Below are 23,981 nucleotides of genomic sequence, written 5' to 3'. Positions count from 1 at the left end.
GAATTTTCAACCCAAAATTTCTTTCTTTCTTTTTTTTTTTAATTATACTTTAAGTTCTAGGGTATAGGTACACAGCATGCAGGTTTGTTACATATGTATACATGTGCCATGTTGGTTTGCTGCAGCCATTTACATTAGGTATATCTTCTAATGCTATCCTTCCCCCCTCCCCCCTCTCCACAATAGGACCCAGTGTGTGATGTTCCCCTTCCTGTGTCCAAGTGATCTCACTGTTCAATTCCCACCTATGAGTGAGAATATGCAGTGTTTGGTCTTCTGTTCCTGTGATAATTTGCTGAGAATGATGGTTTCCAGTTGCACCCATGTCCCTACAAAGGACACGAACTCACCCTTTTTTATGGCTGCATAGTATTCCACGGTGTATATGTGCCACATTTTCTTAATCCAGTCTGTCACTGATGGACATTTGGTCAACCCAGAATTTCATATCCAGTCAAATTAAGCTTCATCGGTGAAGGAGAAATAAAATCCTTTACACACAAGCAAATGCTGAGAGATTTTGTTACCACCAAGCGTGCCTTACAAGCGCTCCTGAAGGAAGCACTAAACATGGAAAAGAACAACCGGTACCAGCCATTGCAAAAATATGCCAAGTGGTAAAGACCATCGATGCCAGGAAGGAACTGCATCTACTCACAGGCAAAACAACCAGTTAACATCATAATGACAGGATCAAACTGACACATAACAATATTAACCTTAAATGTAAACGGGCAAAATGCCCCAATTAAAAGGCACAGACTGGCAAATTGGATAAAGAGTCAAGACCCATCAGTGTGCTATATTCAGGGGACCCATTTCATGTGCAGAGACACACATAGGCTCAAAATAAAGGGATGGAGGAAGATATACCAAGCAAATGGAAAGCAAAAAAAAAAAAAAAAAAACACCAGGGGTTGCAATCGCAGTCTCTGATAAAACAGACTTTAAACTAACAAAGATCAAAAGAGACAAGGCCATTACATAATAGTAAAGGGATTGACTCAATAAAAAGAACTAACTATCCTAAATATATATGCACCCAATACAGGACCACCCAGATTCATAAAGCAAGTCCTTAGAGACTTACAAAAAGACTTAGACTCCCACACAATAATCATGGAAGACTTTAACACCCCACTGTCCATATTAGATAGATTAACAAGACAGAAGGTTAGCAAAGATATCCAGGACTTGAACTCAGCTCTGCACCAAGCAGACCTAATAGACATCTACAGAACTCACCACCCCAATTCAACAGAATATACACTGTTCTCAGCACCACATTGCACTTATTCTAAAATTGACCACATAATTGGAAGAAAAGCACTCCTCAGAAAATGTAAAAAAACAGAAATCATAACAAACTCTCTCTCAGACCACAGTACAATCAAATTAGAACTCAGGACTAAGAAACTCACTCAAAAATGCACAACTACATGGAAACTGAACAACCTGCTCCTGAATGACTACTGGGTACATAAGAAAATGAAGGCAGAAACAAAGATGTTCTTTGAAACCAAGCAGAACAAAGACACGACGTACTAGAATCTCTGGGACACATTTCATGTAGTGTGTAAAGGGAAAGTTATAGCACTAAATGCTCACAAGAGAAAGCAAGAAAGATCTAAAATTGACACCTTAACATCACAATTAAAAGAACTAGAGAAGCAAGAGCAAACACATTCAAAAGCTAGCAGAAGGCAAGAAATAACTAAGATCAAAGCAGAGCTGAAGGAGATAGAGACACAAAAAACCCTTCAAAAAAACCAATGAATCCAGGAGCTGGTTTTTTGAAAAGAAAATTGACAGACCGCTAGCAAGACTAATAACGAAGAAAAGAAAGAAGAACCAAATAGACACAATAAAAAATGATAAAGGGGATAGATATCACCACCGATCCCACAGAAATACAAACTACCACCAGAGAATACTAAAACACCTCTATGCAAATAAACTAGTAAACCTAGAAGAAATGGATAAATTTATGGACACATACACTCTCCTAAGACTAAACCAGGAAGAAGCTGAATCCCTGAATAGACCAATAGCAGGCTCTGAAATTGACACAATAATTAATAGCCTACCAACCAAAAAAAAAAAAAACCCAGGACCAGACGGATTCACAGCCGACTTCTACTAGAGGTACAAAGAGGAGATGGTATCATTCCTTTTGAAACTATTCCAATCATTAGGAAAAAAGGGAATCCTCCCTAATTCATTTTATGAGACCAGCATCATCCTGATACCAAAGCCTGACAGAGACACAACAACAACAAAAAAGAGAATTTTAGACCAGTATCCCTGATTAACATTGATGCGAAAATCTTCAATAAAATACTGGCAAACCGAATACAGAAGAACATCAAAAAGCTTATCCATCCAAAATCAAGTCAGCTTCATCCCTGGGATGCAAGGCTGGTTCAACATTCGCAAATCAATAAACATAATACAGCACATAGAATCAAAGACAAAAACCACATGATTATCTCAATATATGCAGAAAAGGCATTTGACAAAATTCAACAGCACTTCAGGTTAAAAATTCTCAATAAACTAGGTATTGATGGGACATATCTCAAAATAATAAGAACTATTTATGACAAACCCACAGCCAATATCTCACTGAATGGGCAAAAACTGGAAGCATTCCCTTTGAAAACTGGCACAAGACAGTGATGCCCTCTCTTACCACTCCTCTTCAACATAGTGTTGGAAGTTCTGGCCAGGGCAATCAAGCAGGAGAAAGAAATAAAGGGTATTCAATTAGGAAAAGACAAAGTCAAACTGTCCCTGTTTGCAGATGACATGATTGTATATTTAAAAGAAACCAATGTCTCCACCCAAAATCTCCTTAAGCTGATAAGCAACTTCAGCAAAGTCTCAGGATACAAAATCAATGTGCAAAAATCACAAGCATTCCTATACTCCAATAACAGACAAACAGAGAGCCAAATCATGAGTGAACTCCCATTCACAACTGCTTCAAAGAGAATAAAATACCTAGGAATCCAACTTACAAGAGATGCAAAGGAACTCTTCGAAGGAGAACTACAAACCGCTGCTCAACAAAATAAAAGAGGACACAAACAAATGGAAGAACATTCCATGCTCATGGATAGGAAGAATCAATATCATGAAAATGGATATACTGCCCAAAGTAATTTACAGATTCAATGCCATCCCCATCAAGCTACCATTCACTTTCTTCACAAAATTGGAAAAAAAATACTTTAAAGATCATATGGAACCAAAAAAGAGCTCGCATTGTCCAGACAATCCTACACAAAAAGAACAAAGCTGGAGGCAACACACTATCCAACTTCAAACTATACTACAAGGCTGCAGTAACCAAAACAGCATGGTACTGGTGCCAAAACAGAGATATACACCAATGGAACAGAACAGAGCCATAAGAAATACCACACATCTATAACCATCTGATCATTGACAAATCTGACAAAAAACAAGAAATAGTGAAAGGATTCTCTATTTCATAAATGGTGCTGGGGAAACTGGCTCACCATATGTAGAAAGCTGAAACTGAATCCCTTCCTTACACCTCATATAAAAATCACTTCAAGAATGATTAAAGACTTAAATGTTACATCTAAAACCATAAAAACCCTAGAAGAAAACCTAGGCAATACCATTCAGGACATGGGCATGGGCAAAGACTTCATGACTAAAACACCAAAAGCAATGGCAACAAAAGCCAAAATTGACAAATGGGGTCTAATTAAACTAAAGAGCTTCTGCACAGCAGAACAAACTACCATAAAACTCAACAAACAATCTACAGAATGGGAGAAAATTTTTGCAACCTACCCATCTGACAAAGGGCTAATATTCAGAATCTACAAAGAACTTAAACAAATTTACAAGAAAAAAACAAGCCACCCCATCAAAAAGTGGGCAAAGGATATGAACACACACACTTCTCAAAAGAAAAAATTTTCCATGTAGTTGAGCGGTTTTGATTGAGTTTCTTAGTCCTGAGTTCTAGTTTGACTGCACTGTGGTCTGAGAGACAGTTTGTTGTAATTTCTGTTCTTTTACATTTGCTAAGGAGTGCTTTACTTCCAATTATGTGGTCAGTTTTGGAATAAGTGCGATGTGGTGCTGAGAAGAATGTATATTCTGTTGATTTGGGGTGGAGAGTTCTATAGATGTGTATTAGGTCCGCTTGGTGCAGAGATGAGTTCAATTCCTGGATATCCTTGTTAACTTTCTGTCTCGTTGATCTGTCTAATGTTGACAGTGGAGTGTTGAAGTCTCCCATTATTATTGTATGGGAGTCTAAGTCTCTTTGTAAGTCTCTAAGGACTTGCTTTATGAATCTGGGTGCTCCTGTATTGGGTGCATATATATTTAGGATAGTTAGCTCTTCCTGTTGAATTGATCCCTTTACCATTATGTAGTGGCCTTCTTTGTCTCTTTTGATCTTTGATGGTTTAAAGTCTATTTTATCAAAGACTAGGATTGCAACCCCTGTTTTTTTGTTCTCCATTTGCTTGGTAGATCTTCCTCCATCCCTTTATTTTGAGCCTATGTATGTCTCTGCATGTGAGATGGGTCTCCTGAATACAGCAGACTGATGGGTCTTGACTCTTTATCCAGTTTGCCAGTCTGTGTCTTTTAATTGGAGCATTTAGTCCATTTACATTTAAGGTTAATATTGTTATGTGTGAACTTGATCCTGCCATTATGATATTAACTGGTTATTTTGCTCGTTAGTTGATGCAGTTTCTTCCTAGCCTCGATGGTCTTTACATTTTGGCATGTTTTTGCAATGGCTGGTACCGGTTGTTCCTTTCCATGTTTGGGGCTTCCTTCAGGGTCTCTTGTAAGGCAGGCCTGGGTGACAAAATCTCTAAGCATTTGCTTATCTGTAAAGGATTTTCTTTCTCCTTCACTGACGAAACTTAGTTTGGCTGGATATGAAATTCTGGGTTGAAAATTCTTTTCTTTAAGAATGTTGAATATTGGCCCCCACTCTCTTCTGGCTTGTAGAGTTTCTGCCGAGAGGTCTGCTGTTAGTCTGGGCTTCCCTTTGTGGGTAACCCGACCTTTCTCTCTGGCTGCCCTTAAGATTTTTTCCTTCATTTCAACTTTGGTGAATCTGGCAATTATGTGTCTTGGAGTTGCTCTTCTCGAGGAGTATCTTTGTGGTGTTCTCTGTATTTCCTGAATTTGAATGTTGGCCTGCCCTACTAGGTTGGGGAAGTTCTCCTGGATGATATCTTGAAGAGTGATTTCCAACTTGGTTCCATTTTCCCCCTCACTTTCAGGCACCCCAATCAGACGTAGATTTGGTCTTTTTACATAATCCCATACTTCTTGCAGGCTTTGTTCATTCCTTTTTCTTCTTTTTTCTTTTGGTTTCTCTTCTCGCTTCATTTCATTCATTTGATCCTCAATCGCTGATGCTCTTTCCTCCTGTTGATCGAGTCGGTTACTGAAGCTTGTGCATTTGTCACGTATTTCTCGTGTCATGGTTTTCATCTCTGTCATTTCATTTATGACCTTCTCTGCATTAATTAGTCTAGCTATCAATTCTTCCACTCTTTTTTCAAGATTTTTAGTTTCTTTGCGCTGGGTACGTAATTCCTCCTTTAGCTCTGAGAAGTTTGATGGACTGAAGCCTTCTTCTCTCATCTCGCCAAAGTCATTCTCTGACCGGCTTTGATCCGTTGCTGGCGATGAGCTGTGCTCTTATTTTTTGAATTTCCAGCTTTTCTGCCCTGCTTTTTCCCCATCTTTGTGGTTTTATCTGTCTCTGGTCTTTGATGATGGTGACATACTGATGGGGTTTTGGTATAGGTGTTCTTCCTGTTTGATAGTTTTCCTTCTAAGAGTCAGGACCCTCAGCTGTAGGTCTGCTGGAGATTGCTTGAGGTCCACTCCAGACCCTGTTTGCCTGGGTATCAGCAGCAGAGGTTGCAGAAGATAGAATATTGCTGAACAGCGAGTGTACCTGTCTGATTCTTACTTTGGAAGCTTCCTCTCAGGGGTGTACTCCACCTTGTGAGGTGTGGGGTGTCAGACTGCCCCTAGTGGGGGATGTCTCCCAGTTAGGCTACTCAGGGGTCAGGGACCCACTTGAGCAGGCAGTCTGTCCGTTTTCAGATCTCAACCTCCGTGTTGGGAGATCCACTGCTCTCTTCAAAGCTGTCAGACAGAGTCGTTTGCGTCTGCACAGGCCTCTGCTGCTTTTTTTGTTGTTGTTGTTTAGCTGTGCCCTGTCCCCAGAGGTGGAGTCTACAGAGACAGGCAGGTTTCCTTGAGCTGCTGTGAGCTCCACCCAGTTCGAGCTTCCCAGCGGCTTTGTTTACCTACTTACGCCTCAGCAATGGCGGGTGGCCCTCCCCCAGCCTCGCTGCTGCCTTGCGGTTAGATCGCAGACTGCTGTGCTAGCAATGAGGGAGGCTCCGTGGCCGTGGGACCCTCCTGGCCAGGTGTGGGTATAATCTCCTGGTGTGCCCGTTTGCTTAAAGTGCAGTATTGGGGTGGGAATTACCCAATTTTCCAGGTGTTGTGTGTCTCAGTTCCCCTGGCTAGGAAAAGGGATTCCCTTCCCCCTTGCACTTCCCAGGTGAGGCGATGCCTCGCCCTGCTTCAGCTCTCGCTGGTCGGGCTGCAGCAGCTGACCAGCACCGATTGTCCGGCACTCCCAAGTGAGATGACCCCAGTACCTCAGTTGAAAATGCAGAAATCACCGGTCTTCTGTGTCACTCGCGCTGGGAGTTGGAGACTGGAGCTGTTCCTATTCGGCCATCTTGCTCCACCCCCCACATTTTACTTTTTAAAGGAAAGAAAAACACCCTTATTTGAAAGCTTCCTTATAGAAAGAAATACTGCTTAAAATTGGACCTAATCCTTTAACCAATAAAATTGCCAACACAAACACTATCATATAATTTTTTTTAATTGAAATAATATTTAAAGCAGTCAAGAGGGGAGTATATCAAACTAGGAATGGTCTCTTTGAAACTGAGAAATTAGTTATAGACAAATTATATTTTTAATAAACCTTCAGTGCAAACTATAGTTAAGAAGTATTCCCATAATCAAGAATGATAAGAACAGCAAATCATGCAATTAAACTGTCAGAGAACTTTTAAATAATTAGAAGGTTAGGACAGAGTACACAAAACTAAAAATTGCATTTCATTTCATAATTTTTACACTTGTACAGTTTTTAAAATTTTACAAATGTCATTAAGAACGTTATACTAAATTCAAGTCAATATAACCAGTAACTGATGTGCACCTGGAATAATCCCAATATTACTGTGAAATATTATTTTTATCACTGTATTTAATTCAATAATATTTTGTTTAAAATATTTACATCAATGTTCAAGAGATAATGTTTTAATTTCCTTGTTAGATTTTGATACTAAGGTTACGCTTGCAACATTAAAACATGGTGCTCTTTTTTATCCTCAGGAAGAGTTTCTATAAGATTCATGTTATTTTTACCTTAAAAGTTTGGAAGAAGTAACATGTGAAGCCATCTTGACCTGGAATGTTCTTCACGAAAAAATTTTTAGTTACAAACTCACACTTTTTAAAAACACTTCTAAGTTCTCTCCAAGTTTTTAGATTTCTTACAATGCAAATTTTAACTTGTGTTTTTCAAGGAATGTCAATCCTTTTGTAATTCCAAATTTAGTGTATAATACTGGTCATAAAAATCCTCTTATCTTTTTCATATTTGTGGTATCTCTAGCAATATCCTCTATTTCATTCCTGGTATTACTCCTGGTGTCTTCTTGTTCTTGATCAATACTGTATAACAATCACTTCTTAGTCTTTTGGCTAAGATCAAGTGCAGTAATATATAACTAGAGGTCTGTTAATTCTACTGGTCTATTTAAAAGAAAGACTTTTTGGCTTCTTTTATTTTCTCTCTTCTCACCTACATAGTTTATTTTGTTCTATATTCTTTGGGTTTAACTTGCTTTTCTTTTCTAACTTCATGAGATGAACAAAGAATGAATTTTAGCTTTTCTTCTTTCCCAGTGTGTACAATTGAGGCTAGAAATTTTCCTCAAAGGCTAGCTTTACCTTAATCTCACAAGTTTTTAAATGTTCACTTCAATTCACTTTTTCTAATTTTCACTGTGATATCATCTCTAACTCGATGAGTTATCTAAAAGCACAATTCCAAAATTCCAAAAATTTGAGAATTATATAACTATATTCTTTGTAATTGATTTTTAATTTAATCCCACTGTGTTCAGTAACAAACAGAATCATTTAAATCACCTGAAATTTGTTAAGACATGTCTAATGACCCAGCATGTTTCATTTTGGTAAATGTTCCATATGTGCTTGATTATATATTTGGACTTACAGTTATAGCCATGGCAAAGGAGCTTGTGTTAAAATTTGCCCTTTTCCTGCCAAAAACAACTATAAAAAATTAAACAGCATTGAAAAGCAGCCAATGTGGCAAGTTTAAAGGAAGTACAATTCCTGAGAAGAGAGAAGGACAACGAGATCAGATCCACATTCACCATAGCATTTTCTCCTAAAACACCTGGAATTCCGGGTGCAGGGGAAGTGAGTCCTGGCAGAAACCAGCATTCCCAACCAACTGAAACAGATATTAGAATTCAGAGAATCTAAAGCAACTGGAACTTCAGGGGAAAAAGTCTTAGAGGGGGTGGGAAAGTACTGCAGGGTACTGAATCAAAAAAATCTTCATTTAATCTCTCCTTAAGAAGTCTGACAACTGCTAAAAAAAACTTTGCATATACAGGGCAAGACTCCAAAAAACCTAGCAAAAGCAGCAGCTGGGAAGCTAATGAGCTAAGCTGATATTGTAGCAAATGTATAGTGCTGAGGAAAAAATTTTAAATTCAGGAATGCAGTGGTCTTGGCAAACACCCTAGGTTTTCATTTGAGACCCCAAAAGGAATAAGGACAAATTAAAACACATCAAACTTAATAAAATCTCAAACCAAACCAAAGGTCACCCAAGTCCTCCCAAAGGGAGATGGAGAACAAATGATTGGGATTTTTTTGTCTCACAACATGACAGTGAATAAGCAGATCACACTCTCCTTTGGGAAGGGACTTGGGTGATCTGCTTGTTCTCTATCATCTTGCCAGACCAAAAAAAAAAAAAATTTTAGCTGGAGGCTCTATAATCTTTAATACACAGTGTTAAGATTGTGAGTGATGCTTTAAAAAAAAAAGGTCAAATAATTGTAAAACTCCAAAAAAAAAAATGATTTTAAAGTACACCCACAGGAAATTCAGATATAAAGGTAATACAGAGGCCTTTCATCCTCGCTTCTTCCTCCAACCCTCTTCTCCCATTGAACTTCCAAGCTTCCAGATTAAGAAAATTCACACTCAAGGAACACTTTCAACTCTGATATAGATCATGAGATATAGGTCTTCAAGGCTGATACTATAATTGAGTGAGTCACTGGCAGTCTTGGGAGACTTTGGCAATCTAAAGTTAGATTGTGGGCTCTGGTAGATTGTTTACAAAGATGGATGCCATCAGTTTCTCCCATCCCAGTGCTTACATGCCACTCCCACTGTCGAGTGGTAGAGACTATTCACCGTCCCCTTGAATCTCTGGTTGGCCCTGTGACTTCACATGTTCAACTGAATATGATAAGTGATGTCCTATAACTTCCCAACTGAGGACTTACAAGCCTTGTAGCTTTCATTCCTCCTTGTTGGAAGCCAGATGACATTTAAAGAAGCCCAAGAGAGATCACTGAATAATGAGAGATCATGTAAAGAGAAAGAGGCTGTAAGAAGAACTTGGGTTTCTTAGCCAAAGCCAGTATCAAGACTTCAATCATGTGATGATATCATGTTGGATACTTTAGTTTCAGCTCAATTGTCATAGCTGACACCATGTGGAGAAGAAAAGAGCCACTCCACTGAGCACTGCTCAGATTTCTGACTCAAACAATTATGTGGAAATAAAATGGTAACTGTTTTAAGTAGCTAAGTTTTGGGATTGCTACATAGAAATAGATATTAGGAGTATTCAGTTGTGCCTCCTCTTTTTAGCACCAGATTCAGCTAGCTCACTCAGTATGTTTGTCAGTTACCACTATCTTTCTCCTTACTAACTTCCAAAAACTTGTTCATATCGTCTCTTCTCCTGTCTCTTTTTCCTTAAGTCCAATTTCTAAATCATTTTATACCATTTTAGCTGGATTTGGGGAAGAGAACATTAAATGCATGTGGTCACTCTATCATCTTTAACTAGAATTATTTTTTATAACACAAAAATTACAAACTTCAGTTCTATAGCTACTGTTATTATACATTACTTGAAGTATACACCTGTGATATCACAAAATATATATTTGGTCTTCATCTCAGTCTCCTGGCAGGCAACTCCTAAAATCTTTGGAATTCCCAAAGTGATGTGTCTTTTTGCATGCTAATGAGTTGACTAGTGGCTGGCAGCCCTTATGTGGCTTTAGGATGGGAGCTGGTCACTGGAAAAAACAAGGCATTACAAGAACACTGGGACTTTCAGCCCCAAACTCCTCAGCCTTCAGGGAGGGAGAAAGGAAAGGAGCTGAAGTTTAGGTTGCTTGCCAATGGTTTAATCAATCATGCCTAGATAATGAAGTTTCTATAAAAAAACTTTTTTAAAAACAGGGTCAGGGAATGTTTGGATAGCTGAACACCTGAAGGTTCCTAGAGGGTTGTGTGCGTGGAAGCTCTTCTTCCCTTTCCATTTAGCTTGCCCTATGCATCTCTTCATCTGTATCCTTAGTAATATCTTCTTTAAAATAAACTGGTAAATGTGTTTCCCTGACTTCTTTGAGCCACTCTAGCAAATTAATCAAATCCAAGAAGTAGGTAGTCGGAATCCTGATTTATAGCTAGCTGGTCAGAGCACAGGGAAAATAACCTGGGGCTTGTTACTGGCATCAGAAGTGGAAGGCAGTCTTGTGGGGTTGAGCCCTCAACCTGTGGGACCTGACACTATCTACAGCTTGACAGTGTCAGAATTAAATTGAATTCGAGGACAACCAGCTAGTGTCTGTTGCAGAACTGACTGGTTGTTGGTGGGGAGAAATCCCCACATACTTCATGGTGATCAGAGGTCACAGAAGTCTTCTGTGTTGATTGCTGTGCCATGAGAGCAGAAGAAAAATAGGTTGCTTTTCCCACAGAATGGCATAACTCGCTGTGTATAACACTGCACTGAAACCCCAAAATAGAAGACAAAACTGGTCCAAAACAAAATTTCCCAATACATTAATAAGAGTTACCTTTAGTATAGATATAATCAAGATCTATTATTTCATCTCAACTAGGTGAGTTACTCATGAATAATCTGAAGTGGACTGCTTTAAACAAAACTGTGATATGTATTAATATCATGATTCCTTTAAGTTTTTTGCAATTTTGATTTTTACAACATTTCTCTTAGAATCTTTCAAGATCCAGAAACTGAGTTTTCTGATTGTATATTTTCCTATATTTTCCTAAGAGAACACTTGCCTACAGTCAATTATCTACTACTAAGTCAGTATGAAGAAAAGAGGGGCAATATATTGAAGCAAGCCAACACAACTTACTGAGAAAAAAATGAAAAAACACAAAACACGTCCGTAACACAGAGACAGCAATGTCTTTTGTTATGTGCAATAAAACATTTCTTTCTGAACCAAAAGGCTCCAATGGCATCTTCTACTGAAGAAAACAGAAAGCAGTGTCTGAAGTTCTCTTGAATTCATGAAACAAAACTCATTATTACCTATTATCATTCTAAAATCCCAGCCTCTATGGATGTATAAAAATCCACTCGGGACTTCAAAAGATGTTTACATAAAACATCTATATAATTATTATGGGATATTTTGTAATCTACTCATCTGACAAAGGGCTAATATCCAGAACCTATGAAGAACTCAAACAAATTTACAAGAAAAAAACAAACAACCCCATCAAAAAGTGGGCAAAGGATATGAATGAACACTTCTCAAAAGAAGATATTCATACAGCCAACAGACACATGAAAAAATGTTCATCATCACTCACCATCAGAGAAATGCAAATCAAAACCACAGTGAGATACCATCTCACACCAGTTAGAATGGTGATCATTAAAAAGTCAGGAAACAACAAGTGCTGGAGAGGGTGTGGAGAAACAGGAACACTTTTACACTGTTATGGAACTGTAAACTACTTTAACCATTGTGGAAGACAGTGTGGCAATTCCTCAAGGATCTAGAACTAGAAATACCATTTGACCCAGCAATCCCATTACTGGGTATATACCCAAAGGATTATAAATCATGCTGCTATAAAGACACAAGCACACGTATGTTTATTGTGGCACTATTCACAGTGGCAGGAACTTGGAATCAACCCAAATGTCCATCAGTGACAGACTGGATTGAGAAAATGTGGCACATATACACCATGGAATACCATGCAGCCATAAAAAAGGATGAGTTTGAGTCCTTTGTAGGGACATGGATGCAGCTGGAAACCATCATTCTCAGCAAACTATCGCAAGAACAGAAGACCAAACACCGCATGTTCTCACTCATAGGTGGGAACTGAACAATGACATCACTTGGACACAGGAAGGGGAACATCACACACCAGGGCCTATTGTGGGGAGGGGGGATAGGGGAGGGATAACATTAGGAGATATACCTAATGTAAATGACGAGTTAATGGGTGCAGCACACCAACATGGCACATGTATACATATGTAATAAACCTGCATGTTGTGCACATGTACCCTAGAACTTAAAGTATAATAATAAAAAATAAATAAATAAATATTATTATGGGATAAAATTTTTCCAGGTGGGCCCTCATAATAATCCCTCTTCTAATTATTTGTATTCCTTAATTATTCTGATGGTATAGAAAATGGATGTGTGAGCAAAGATAAACACAGAATATTATTTTGCAGTACAAAATAGCAATCAAGTATTAAACAGCTGAAGCAGTAACACGCTACTTAAAAGTGAATTCTGCCTAGACTAAACTATCCTTTTTTATTCCTAACTGAAGTCAAAAGAATTCTAAAGGATCTTATAAGGAATAAACAAAATACCTCATTCTCCTTAAAGTTTACACATGGCAAACTAGAATGATCTCCATAAGCTATCTATAGTGCTGAAAAGTAGTTTTGCTCAGCTTTTAAGATAATTTTATGTGTTAATTATGGTAAATTAACATCACATATGTTGTACAAAAAGATAAATAGGACCAATTTTAAACAAAATAAATATCTCTATATATTCACCTATTTGCTACACAAAATGGCTAATTCAAAGTCACTTGCCATTTTTACGTGAGGCCTTCTGCACTGTCATTGGTGGGCAAGACTGGGCGGGTGTTATGTCTGAAGAAGCAGTAGAGCCTGTATGATGAGCCTTTACCTTGTCAGCCCAACTGACACCTGTGGGAGCCAGACGAGGAGCTGGCACTGTGCCAGTTGAACCTCTATGGAGAAAAGTAAACACATTTAATAAATTAAATAAAAAGAAAAACTTCTGAATGCTAAAGGTATTTAAAATTTAAATTATCTATATGAATATCCACATTTATAGAATAATAATCTGCCATGGCAATTTAAGGTAACTATATTTATACATTTATCTTGATCTAATACTTCATTAATTTTATATAGTATAACATATGGGAATAAACAGAAAAGAATAAGGATAAAAGCCCTCGCTGTTTAAAAGAAAAATTCACTTAAATGAGGAAGCTTTTAAAAAATTATGCATCAGTACCTTAAAGTTTTTATTTTCACTTATGTGTTTTAATAATACAAATATTGGCCAGGTGCAGTGACTCACGCCTGTAGTCCCAGCATCCTGGGAGGCCAAGGCAGGTGGATCACTTGAGGCCAAGAGTTCAAAACTAGCCTGGCCAACGTGGTGAAATCCGGTCTCTATTAAAAATACAAAAATTAGCTGGGCGCGGTGGTGTGCACTTGTAACCCCAGCTACTCAAGAGACTGAGGCATGAGAATTGCTTGAGACCAGGAGGCGGAGGTTGTAGTGAGCCAAGATTATGCCACTGCACTGCAGCCTGGGAGACAGAGTGAGACTCCAAAAAAAAGAAGAAAAAGATATAAATATGCATTTATTTGTCAATCTTGATAAAGACACTACTAAAATAGGCTTTTTCTTGGTGTACCTTTCTTACATGATCCACAAGCCTGATGCCTCACTGACAACATCTAAATTTGGTTCCTTTAAAGTGGAGTGAAAATTCAGTGATGTCTATTACATAATTTAATGCACAATTCTCCTTAACCTTAATAATATTTTCCCCAAATTTTTATAGTTGTCCTGTCTACTCCTTATTTGACAGCAACTTTAGCAGTTCCCTTTATCAAAGTTTCCAAAAATTTATCTTAGTTTTCACAACAACAATGACTCTTTTTACACTCATATTTTAAAGGCCTACTTAATATTTAAATTATGAGTTAAAATAATGAAAACAATTCACATAAGCCAAGTTTGGTAACTAACAACACATTTGAAGTAAATATATAACTCAACCAGCAGGAGCAGAAGTGAGTAGATGTACAAAATGTAGCCTACAAGCCAAAATTGTTCCTCAAGCTGAAAGACACAGTATGTTCTACAATGATAATGAAGACTGAATTAACCCAATGACACAGTTACGTGGAGATCAATATAAGAACTTTTACCACACATGAATTAATGGCTTTGAGGGTTAAAATAAACCATAAACTATACAGTACTCTGAACCACACACCAGTGAAATGCATTACAGGGCAAGTATCCTTAAAATGGTGCTTGAATATATAAATATTTGTTTTCATTTGCATATCTTTTCCCTACTCCACTTTGGTTCAACTATTAAATGGTCCCAAAGCCCATAACCTTTAAAGGCAATACTATCTAATAACTTAACAAAGGAACTTGAAAGCAAAAGTTAGATTCTATTAAATAAACACTTCATCAGCTTTTACTAAGTGCCATACAGTGCTAGGCACTTAGAATAGAGAGACACAGCAGTAATCTTGCCTGAAAGAAGGTCCTAGTGTAAGTACAAAAAAATAGACATTAAAAGTATAAGACACTGCAAAAACAATAAAACTGTATCCAAGGTTGAGCAGTACAAGAGGTGAAAGCTATTAACTGTGACATGAAGTTAGGAGATAAAAAGCAGTCAAGAAAGGTCAGGTTTTAACAGAGAAAAGAAAACATCAAGCAAACTACTTACCAACCCTTCCATTAAACATCAGATGTTAACATTCACTCTAAAGGAGTAGAGTCCAAAACAACTTAGTCTTAAAAACAATTTTTTTGTTTGTGCAAAACAAATGTGACAATTGTTTAAAATAATACAACTACTAGAGGTTGAAATACCATTTGAGGCAAACAAAGAGCTGACCAAAAAACTTAAAAGGAAAAGCTCAAGAATGAGACATCCATGGGGGACTTTGAAAAGTTCTAGCAAATTCCTGAAAATCAAGGCCACACACATATGCAGGATGTGTGCATTATCTACAAAATACTTGAGAGGACCCTAATCTCTCACCTATGACTGGCCTTGAGAATCTAAGAAAGGAGGAACTGACAAGCAAAGGCAGAGTTACAAACTGCCAGAGCATTCAAAGTATGTCCCAATAGACACACAGAACTAGGTGAGAACTAAGAGATTTATTGGCTCAAGGTATTTAAGGAAACCTCTGTCAAATCATTAGCTGATGCTGACAAAACATACTGCTGAATAGTTGCATGCAACATACATCAACGTACACTCATACTGTACGTACCCATGAAACAAAGTGAACAGATGTCACAGAATGAGTTAAATGTAGCACTAAACTAACAGTAACAACAACAGTCACAGTTACAATCCTGGAGAGGGTAACTATCTGATCTCCAAAGCTGTCACATTTTATCATTTAAAATGCTTACTTTTCTACCAAAAAAAAAAAAAATCAGAAGATGTGCCAATAAACAGGAAAGTCTGGCCCATTCACAAGAAGAGCAGCAACAGGAAGCCCAGACACTGGACTTACTACACAAAGACTTGAAATCAACTATTAACTACATTTAAAGAACATCAAAGTGGCCAGGCGCAGTAGCTTGTACCTGTAATCCCAGCACGTTGGGAGCCCAAGAAGGATGGATCACTTGAGGCCAGGAATTCGAGACCAGCCTAGCCTAGCCAACATGGCAAAACCCTGTCTCTACTAAATACACAAAAATTAGCTGGGCATGGTGGCATGCGCCTACAATTCCAGCTACTCAGGAGGCTGAGGCACGAGAATCGTTTGAACTCAAGAAGTGGACGTTTCAGTGAGCCAAGATCACGTCACTCTACTCCAGCCTGGGCAACAGAGTGAGACTACATCTCAAAAAAAAAAAAACAAGAAGAAAAAGAAAAAGGAACAGATTCTCAAAGACCTAATGGGATAGCATCAAGAGTACAAACAAGTGTATAGTGGAATTTTCAAAGGAGAGATGAGAGAGAAAGGGGCAGGAAAAAAAACATTTAAAGGAATAATGGGCAAAAACTCCCCAAATTGGATTTAAAACATTAAATACATATCCAAGAGACTCAACACACTCCAAGTATGATAATCTCAGAAAGCCACACTTAGATATATCATAGTCAGAGGATCAAAAGCCAAAGACAATCTTGAAAGAATCAAGGGAGAAGTGATGGATCACATTGAAGGATTCTCAATAACAGCTGATTTCTCATAAGAAACTATAGCAGCCAGAAGGCAGTAAGGAAACATAAAGTGCTGAAAGAAAGGATTGTTAACCAAGAATTCTACATACTACAAAACTACCCTTCAAAAACTGAAAGATAAATTAAGACAGACACTGAGAAAATCTGTTACTAACAGACCTGCCCAACAAGAAATACTAAAGGGAGTCCAGGCTCAAACAAAAGGACAATAGATAGTAACTCGAATCCATATGAAGAAATGAAGACTCCAGTAAAGGACTAGAAAAGAAAACCATACAGGTAACCACAAAAAACAATATAAATGTAGTTTTTCTTTGTAACTCTTGTCTTCTCCTATCTGATTAAGAGATAACGGCATAAAACAGTAATTTTTAAACTGTGTTGAGCTTGTAATATATAAATAATGTAATTTGTATGACAATAACACAATGTATGACATATATTAATATATAGATCTATTGCAAAGGAAATTGTTAATTCATATTATAAAATATTTGGCATGAAATATGTGAGTTTTAATCTTTGAATTACTATTTATGATTGAATATATTACATGTCCTAGAAGCTAAACTATAATCTCCTGGATATTTTTTGTTTTGTTTTTGAGATGGAGTCTCACTCTGTTGCCCAGGCTGGAGTGCAGTGGTGTGATCTTGGCTCACTGCAGCCTCCACGCCCCTGCCCCCAAACAGCTGGGATTACAGGCACGTGCCATGACACCGGCTAATTTTTATATTTTTAGTGGAGATGGGGTTTCGCCATTTTTGCCAGGCTGGTCTCAAACTCCTGACCTCAAGTGATCCCCCAACCTGGGCTTCCCAAAGTGCTGGGATTACAGGTGTTTTTACTTTTTATTTAGACAATTTCAAACATATCCACAATGCAGGGAGACAGGTCCCTTGGTAAACCCAGCTTTTCCCTCTCTGGCTTGCAATTTTCAGAAAAAAATGTACCAAGAATGCAACATCTTGAAATAAGAAAGAACTGACCACAACAACTCAGGCTTTGTCGTTATCCCTGTAGAAGAGGACGTCCTACAATCCTTGCACTCAGTAACCTAAGTGACATCGGTGTATAAAATCCAGAGCAGGGTGCTTTTGGGGTCTTTTGGCTGTGGTAATAAATGGAGCTCATACAAATGAAACTCCATTCCCCTAGTTAGCTTTCCTGAGTCCCGGGGGACTATCTTGCCATGGATCCTAGGCTTCTGTTGATTCTTGCTGCCTATCTATGAGTAACAACGTTGCTTTACCTGACTCGTGCAAGTCAGCGTATGACTCACCAAACTCCTCCTCTGGCAACTGGGCTTATGCAAAATCTTCCATCAGATCTAGGAACCTTAGCAGAAATTGATGAGATGTTTAGAATCCTCCCCTGGGATTGCTAACCAACACACAGTGTTCCCCTCCTAAGTGTCAGAACCTGTATACAGTATTCTGCGTATACATGGATATTTTTGTAATAGAATATCAGAATCATAATACTATAACTAAGAAAATAATTTACTGTAATGCAAGTCTTAGTAGTTTTTTCTTCGTTCATCTCACCCAAAATTTAAGCTTCGTCGAGCATTTGATGTTACATTTATTCTATCTGTTGATGGACTTGGAATCACATGGCGTCCCGGAGACATCTTCTTTACTTCCCATGCCAGTGATGTTGGTCTGCCAATTCAATATATAAACTAGATTAAATTAACAGAGAAAAGGGAGAAACAATCTTTTCTCTTAGTTGTTAGTGGGTGAAAAAATAATCCTACTTTTCAACAACAAAAAAAATCACAACATGTGCAAATTTTCCCCTAGAGCATTGATTACCAGAAAGTTATCATACTACCAGTGAGAAATCATAGTTGATAAATGGTTCAGGATTTTCTATCGACTGCAGCACAGCAACACTACTCCAATTACCTCAAAAAGGTCATGAAGTTACAGGGATACGAGATACATTACTTATGATTTATAAGCTTCCACATGCCCAGCTAAAAAAATATTTAAAAGGCAATGATACTACTTCAATCTACTTGTCTCTGATGTCCTGGAGAGTTTGTGAAACACGTATCAAGAGAAAGAATATGGTAAGGGTTAAAGGAAGAGTAGGAAAATATAAAATGTCCTTCCTCTACCTCTTAATCACTCATGAGAGTAGGATTTCACTTCTCTTTGCTGGGAAAGCTAAGAAAGATTTCACTGCTCTTTGCTGGGAAAGCTAAGACATGTAACTTAACGTCTACTCCTCCTTCATTGGCCCCACAACCAATGGGTTACAGGATGCATAACATGCCCTCAATCAGATCCCCATAACTCCCATGGGTATCCCTGTGTCTTACTCTCCATTTCCTTTCAATCTTGCCAACTGTTGATATCTGCTTTTAAAAATTTCACTGGCAAATGGTATTTCATTGTCTTTGTGTTTTAAATTATATGTTTACTATCATTACTAGTGAAACTGAACTTTTTAACCAACCATCTGAATTTCTTCATTTGGGATTCACATGTTGGTATCTTTCCCTCATTTTTTCCACTGGGATTGGCACCGTTTTCTGATTAATTTGAAATAGTTTACTACTACTCTTATGGCTACAAATCCATTGGCATTGGTGATACAACTATTTTGCCTTTAATTTTTCCTCTGTATTTGGAAACATTTGTTTTCTTCCTATTTAATCAGTGTATCAATATTTTTCTTTGTAGTCTGCCTTTGTCTTACAAAGTCCTCATTTGCAAAACAAATATATAAATATTTATCTATATTTTTTTCTTTAAACATATACAACTACAGGTTTTACATTTAAATCTCAAGTAGCCAAAATAAATTTTGATGCATGATTTGAAGAATGCAAGATGGATAATGCCATCTATAGAGCATTTTAAGACTGCTTTCCATATATAGATGCTGTCTCATGAGGCAACGAAGAGAAATGCTGAGAACTGGCAAAAGTAAAAGGGATTCTTCAGCCGGGCATGGTGGCCCATTCCTGTAATCCCAGAACTTTGGGAGGCCAAGGAGGACAGATCACTCGAGGTCAGGAGTTCGAGCCCAGCCTAGCCAACATGGTGAAACCCTGTGTCTACTAAAAATACAAAAATTAGCTGGGTGTGGTGGCAGGTGCCTGTAATCCCAGCTACTTGGGAAGCTGAGGCTTAAAAGTGGAAGGTGGAGGTTGCAGTGAGCCAAGATGGCACCACTGCACTCCAGCCTGGGTTACAGAGTAAGACTCTGTCTCCAAGGGAAAAAAAAAAAAAGGATGCCTCAGGTATATTTTTGAACCACAGTGCCAAGAGAGGAATGGTAACCACTCTGTTAAGCTTAGGTTTGGCTTATGTATCTTTCCCAATACAATCCTCAACACAGCCACTAATAGGTAATCGAATTTTGTAGGCACAAAAAGAATCTATTTTTTTAATGCATTGTTGATTACATTATAGACCTTCTTTGGATACAACAAACAAACTCAATCAAGTTAAATTTAAAAAATGAAAAGAAAAAGCAAATAAAGATTTATTGTAAGGATATAAACTGTACAAGGTCAAAGACATCCAAAAGTTGGGGGAGAGTAGAATCAGGGCTAGCGAGGATTAGAGCCCGTATAGGCTCTCAAGGTCCACATAATTTCTGTTTCTCTCTGTAAATCTATGCCCTTTTTTTTCCCCAACCTGTTTTACTCTGCTTGTTGTCACAAGCGACAATATAACCATAAGTCCCAAATCAGCATGATGATCTCTTAGCTTGGCTCAACCCAGTGAAAGAATGAAACCCAAGATCCAATCACCTATTACCAAGGGTAAGGGTAAAATTGCTTAGTTTATAAACAAAGACATTTACGCCTGACCCACCCAGGGACTGTGGATGAAGTAGGCACTAAAAAACTATCAAAAATTTTACTGTGAGAAACAAAAATGTTAAAAGGATCAACCTATCTTAGTTTCCCTAGATTTGGTTTCCCAGGAATCCAGCCCTTCTGGATTTCTGTCTTGGAATTCCTTTACCCTACTCGTTCTGCCTGCCTACTGTAGGGTTGACACATTAGTATGAGACAAAAGATGCCTTTTTTACTGGATAGTTTCACCCACTAAGATTGAACCAAGATTAAATCCAAGGCAAAGAGGCAGGATAGGCCTATTCACTCTGGGGGAGGGAAAAAAAAAAAAGCAGCCTTGTAGCTCCATGTGACTTAGCAAGTTTACCAGAGTTTAGGAATTACTTAGATGTCTAAACTGAACTGCTCTTTTGCCTTTGTACATAACCAAAATAATACTAAGTCCAACTGGTTATCTATCTCTGGAGTATCTAATACTCCTTACTGTTACTACCTTAATCTAAATAGCCATCGTCTCTAAACTACATTGCTGTATCTCAACCTTCCCACATGGCAGCCAAAATGATCTTTTAAAAACATAAATCTGATATGTCAATTCCCTACTTTAAAACCCTTTATTGGCTCAAAGTCAAATCTAAATCCCTTATTATTTCTACAGAGCTCTACACAATGTGGTCCTAGCCTAGCTCTCTAGGCTCATCTCATGCTACTCTCCCCTTGTTCTTTAAACTCCTGCCCTACTAAATTCCTTGATTACACTGTGCTCCCTTCCACTTCAAAGACATCACACATGCTGTTAGCATTATCTCGAATTACTCTTTTCTCTTTGTCTAACTAACTCCTATTTAATAATTCTGTCTCAATTTAAATGTCACCTCCTCAGGGAAGCCTTCCTGGCTGGACTTAGCAAACTGGTTAAGGGTGCTTTTTCTCATAGTCATAGAGAAAGCTGTGTTTCTTCTTGATGACACTTGGCACATTTATACTTACTTAACATCAGTCTTTCCTATTAGAAATGCATTTAGTCCATCCAGGCTGCTACAACAAAATACCTTATGACTGGGTAATTTATAAACAACAATAAGAAATTTGTTTCTCATAGTTCTGGATGCTGGGAAGTACAAAATCAAGGTGCCAGCAGATTCAATGTCTGATACGAACCCTGTTCCTTATAAAGATCATCTTTTAGCTGTGCCCTCACATGGTGGAGGGGTAACAGCTCCCACTTCTTTTATATGTCATTAATCCCATTCATGAGGACTCCACCTTCCCGACTTAACTACCTCCTAAAGCCCCCACCTCTTAATACTATCACATTGGTGATTAAATTTCAACATATGAATTTTGGGAAGGCACATTCAGGCCATAGCATGTACTACATACTTCATGAGGGCAGGGACTGCATCTGTCCTCTTGACCACAACAGTCACAGAGCTTGGCACACAGCACTCAGATACTATGTGGTGATTCCAAATGAATCTTTCTAAAGGAGCTTTGATCCCGTATTATTCCCCTAATCAAAAATCATCAATTTTCCTCATTGCCTAATACATTAAGAAGAAATACTGTATCTTTCCTTACTACTTTGACTTCGCACATGCCCTACACTTACACAGCTGTTTAAATTTATTCCCTTCACTGAAATGGCCAACCAGCTGGTAAAATCTATCCCATCCTTGAAACACTTCGGCATCCTCCTGAAATCTTCCCTGATCTATCCTCCAAAATACATTTGTCCTTCTCTGAAGAACCATAATAGTCTTTTGTACTAAGTTCTATTTTTATCACACTCAGGCTATAGATTCCATGAGTAGTAAATGTGCCACATTCAAGAAATCTCTGTACTGAATAAAGTGATAATACCCAATTAATACCCGCTGATAAATATCCAATAAATATTTGTTATTTAATTGAATGAGAAATGCAGCACCTTTTAGATTTTTACAAGTTTCAAGTCAATATGAGGTTAACTTTATTGTCAGTTTCAATGATTGCTACTGAAACTGCTGGATGATAGGAATATTGAGACCAGAGAGTTCATTACCTGCTTTGAGCATCTGTCTTCTCTAGCTTTTCCTGAAGCTGAATCCAGTCAATCAATGCTTTGAAATCTCTTACATAGTTATCCAGCATCATTAGCACCTCCTAAAAGAAACGAACAAAAAAAAAACATTAAATTCCACTCTGAGACTAAAAACTTTAAAGAAAAAAAAGAGTGAACTTAAGAATTAGTAGTTTTTACATTATACTGTTCAATGAAAAAGCTGCATAAGTTACTGATATAGGTTTTTTTTTTCATTCTGTTTGGTAAGATAATAAGAAATGTAACAGGTTGAAAGTCTAAAGACCAAGAAACGATATTCATGTTCCTTCTCAAAACCTCCCCCAATAGCCATCCTTTCAACCTTTTTATTATGAATTTTAATATACAGAAAAGTACACTAAACATAAATCCAGCTGCACACTTGCCGTCCCAGTCACTCCAGAGGCTGAGGCAGGAGAATCACTTAAGCCCAGAGGTTCAAGACCAGCCTGGGCAAGATAATAAGATGCCATCTTTAAAGAATAATAATAATATTAAAAATTAGCAATGTTTTTCAAGGTTCGACCATCTGGTAGCATATATCAGTACTTCATTTCTTTTTATGGCTGAATGACTGCATGAATATAGTATATTTGTTTATTCATTTATCAGTTAATATTTGGGTTGTTACTACTTTTTGTTTATTATGAAAACTGCTGTTATAAAAATTTGTATCCAGGTTTTTCTGTGAACATGTTTTCAATTCTCTTGGCTATATACCTAGAAGTGGACTTGCTGAGTCATATGATAACTCTTAACTACCAAACTTTTTTCCACAGCTGCTGCATCATTTTACATTCCCAGCAGCAATTTATGAGAGTTCCATATTCTTCACATCCTTGCCAAAACTTGCTGCTTTCTGACTTTTTTATTCTAGTCATCCTGAATGTGAAGTGCTATCATTGGGAGTTATGTGCATTTCTCTGATGACTAATAACTTTGTGCCTCTTTTCATGTACATTAGACATTTGTTTACCTTTTTTTTTTTTTTGAGACAGAGTCTTGCTCTGTCACTCAGGCTGGAATGCAGTGGCGCGCTCTCTCAGCATCTCGGCTCCCTGCAACCTCCACCTCCCAGGTTCAAGCGATTCTCCTGCCTCAGCCTCCCAAGTAGCTGGGATTACAGGCACATGCCACCACGCCTGGCTAATTTTTTGTATTTTTAGTAGCTGGGATTACAGGCACATGCCACCACGCCTGGCTAATTTTTTGTATTTTTAGTAGAGACGGGGTTTCACTGTGTTAGCCAGGATGGTCTCGATCTCCTGATCTCGTGATCCACCTGCTTCAGCCTCCCAAAGTGCTGAGATTACAGGTGTGAGAGCCACTGCACCCAGACGACATTTGTATATCTTAAAAGAAATG

The 23,981-nt window shown here is 37.9% G+C and overlaps 1 protein-coding gene across 8 annotated transcripts in view; it reads right to left on the bottom strand.

Annotated features, from left to right (window-relative positions):
* The window catches only part of SCAPER (S-phase cyclin A associated protein in the ER), a 589,310-nt gene that overhangs the window by 453,465 nt on the left and 111,864 nt on the right, over positions 1–23,981 (bottom strand). For all 8 annotated transcript variants that reach the window (XM_033189309.1, XM_033189313.1, XM_033189315.1 and 5 more), the window contains exons 6-8: positions 22,578–22,678; positions 18,261–18,377; positions 13,307–13,467 (exon numbers count right to left, since the gene is read on the bottom strand). In XM_033189309.1, the coding sequence (XP_033045200.1) occupies positions 13,307–13,467; positions 18,261–18,377; positions 22,578–22,678 (379 nt within the window). The remainder of the gene's footprint in view (positions 1–13,306; positions 13,468–18,260; positions 18,378–22,577; positions 22,679–23,981) is intronic.

This window comes from Trachypithecus francoisi, unplaced genomic scaffold (genome assembly GCF_009764315.1).
Source record: "Trachypithecus francoisi isolate TF-2019V2 unplaced genomic scaffold, Tfra_2.0 Lachesis_group3, whole genome shotgun sequence".
In the NCBI taxonomy this organism is placed as follows: domain Eukaryota; kingdom Metazoa; phylum Chordata; class Mammalia; order Primates; family Cercopithecidae; genus Trachypithecus; species Trachypithecus francoisi.
Note: the sequence above shows the minus strand (reverse complement) of the source record. Positions and strands in the feature narration are given on the sequence as shown.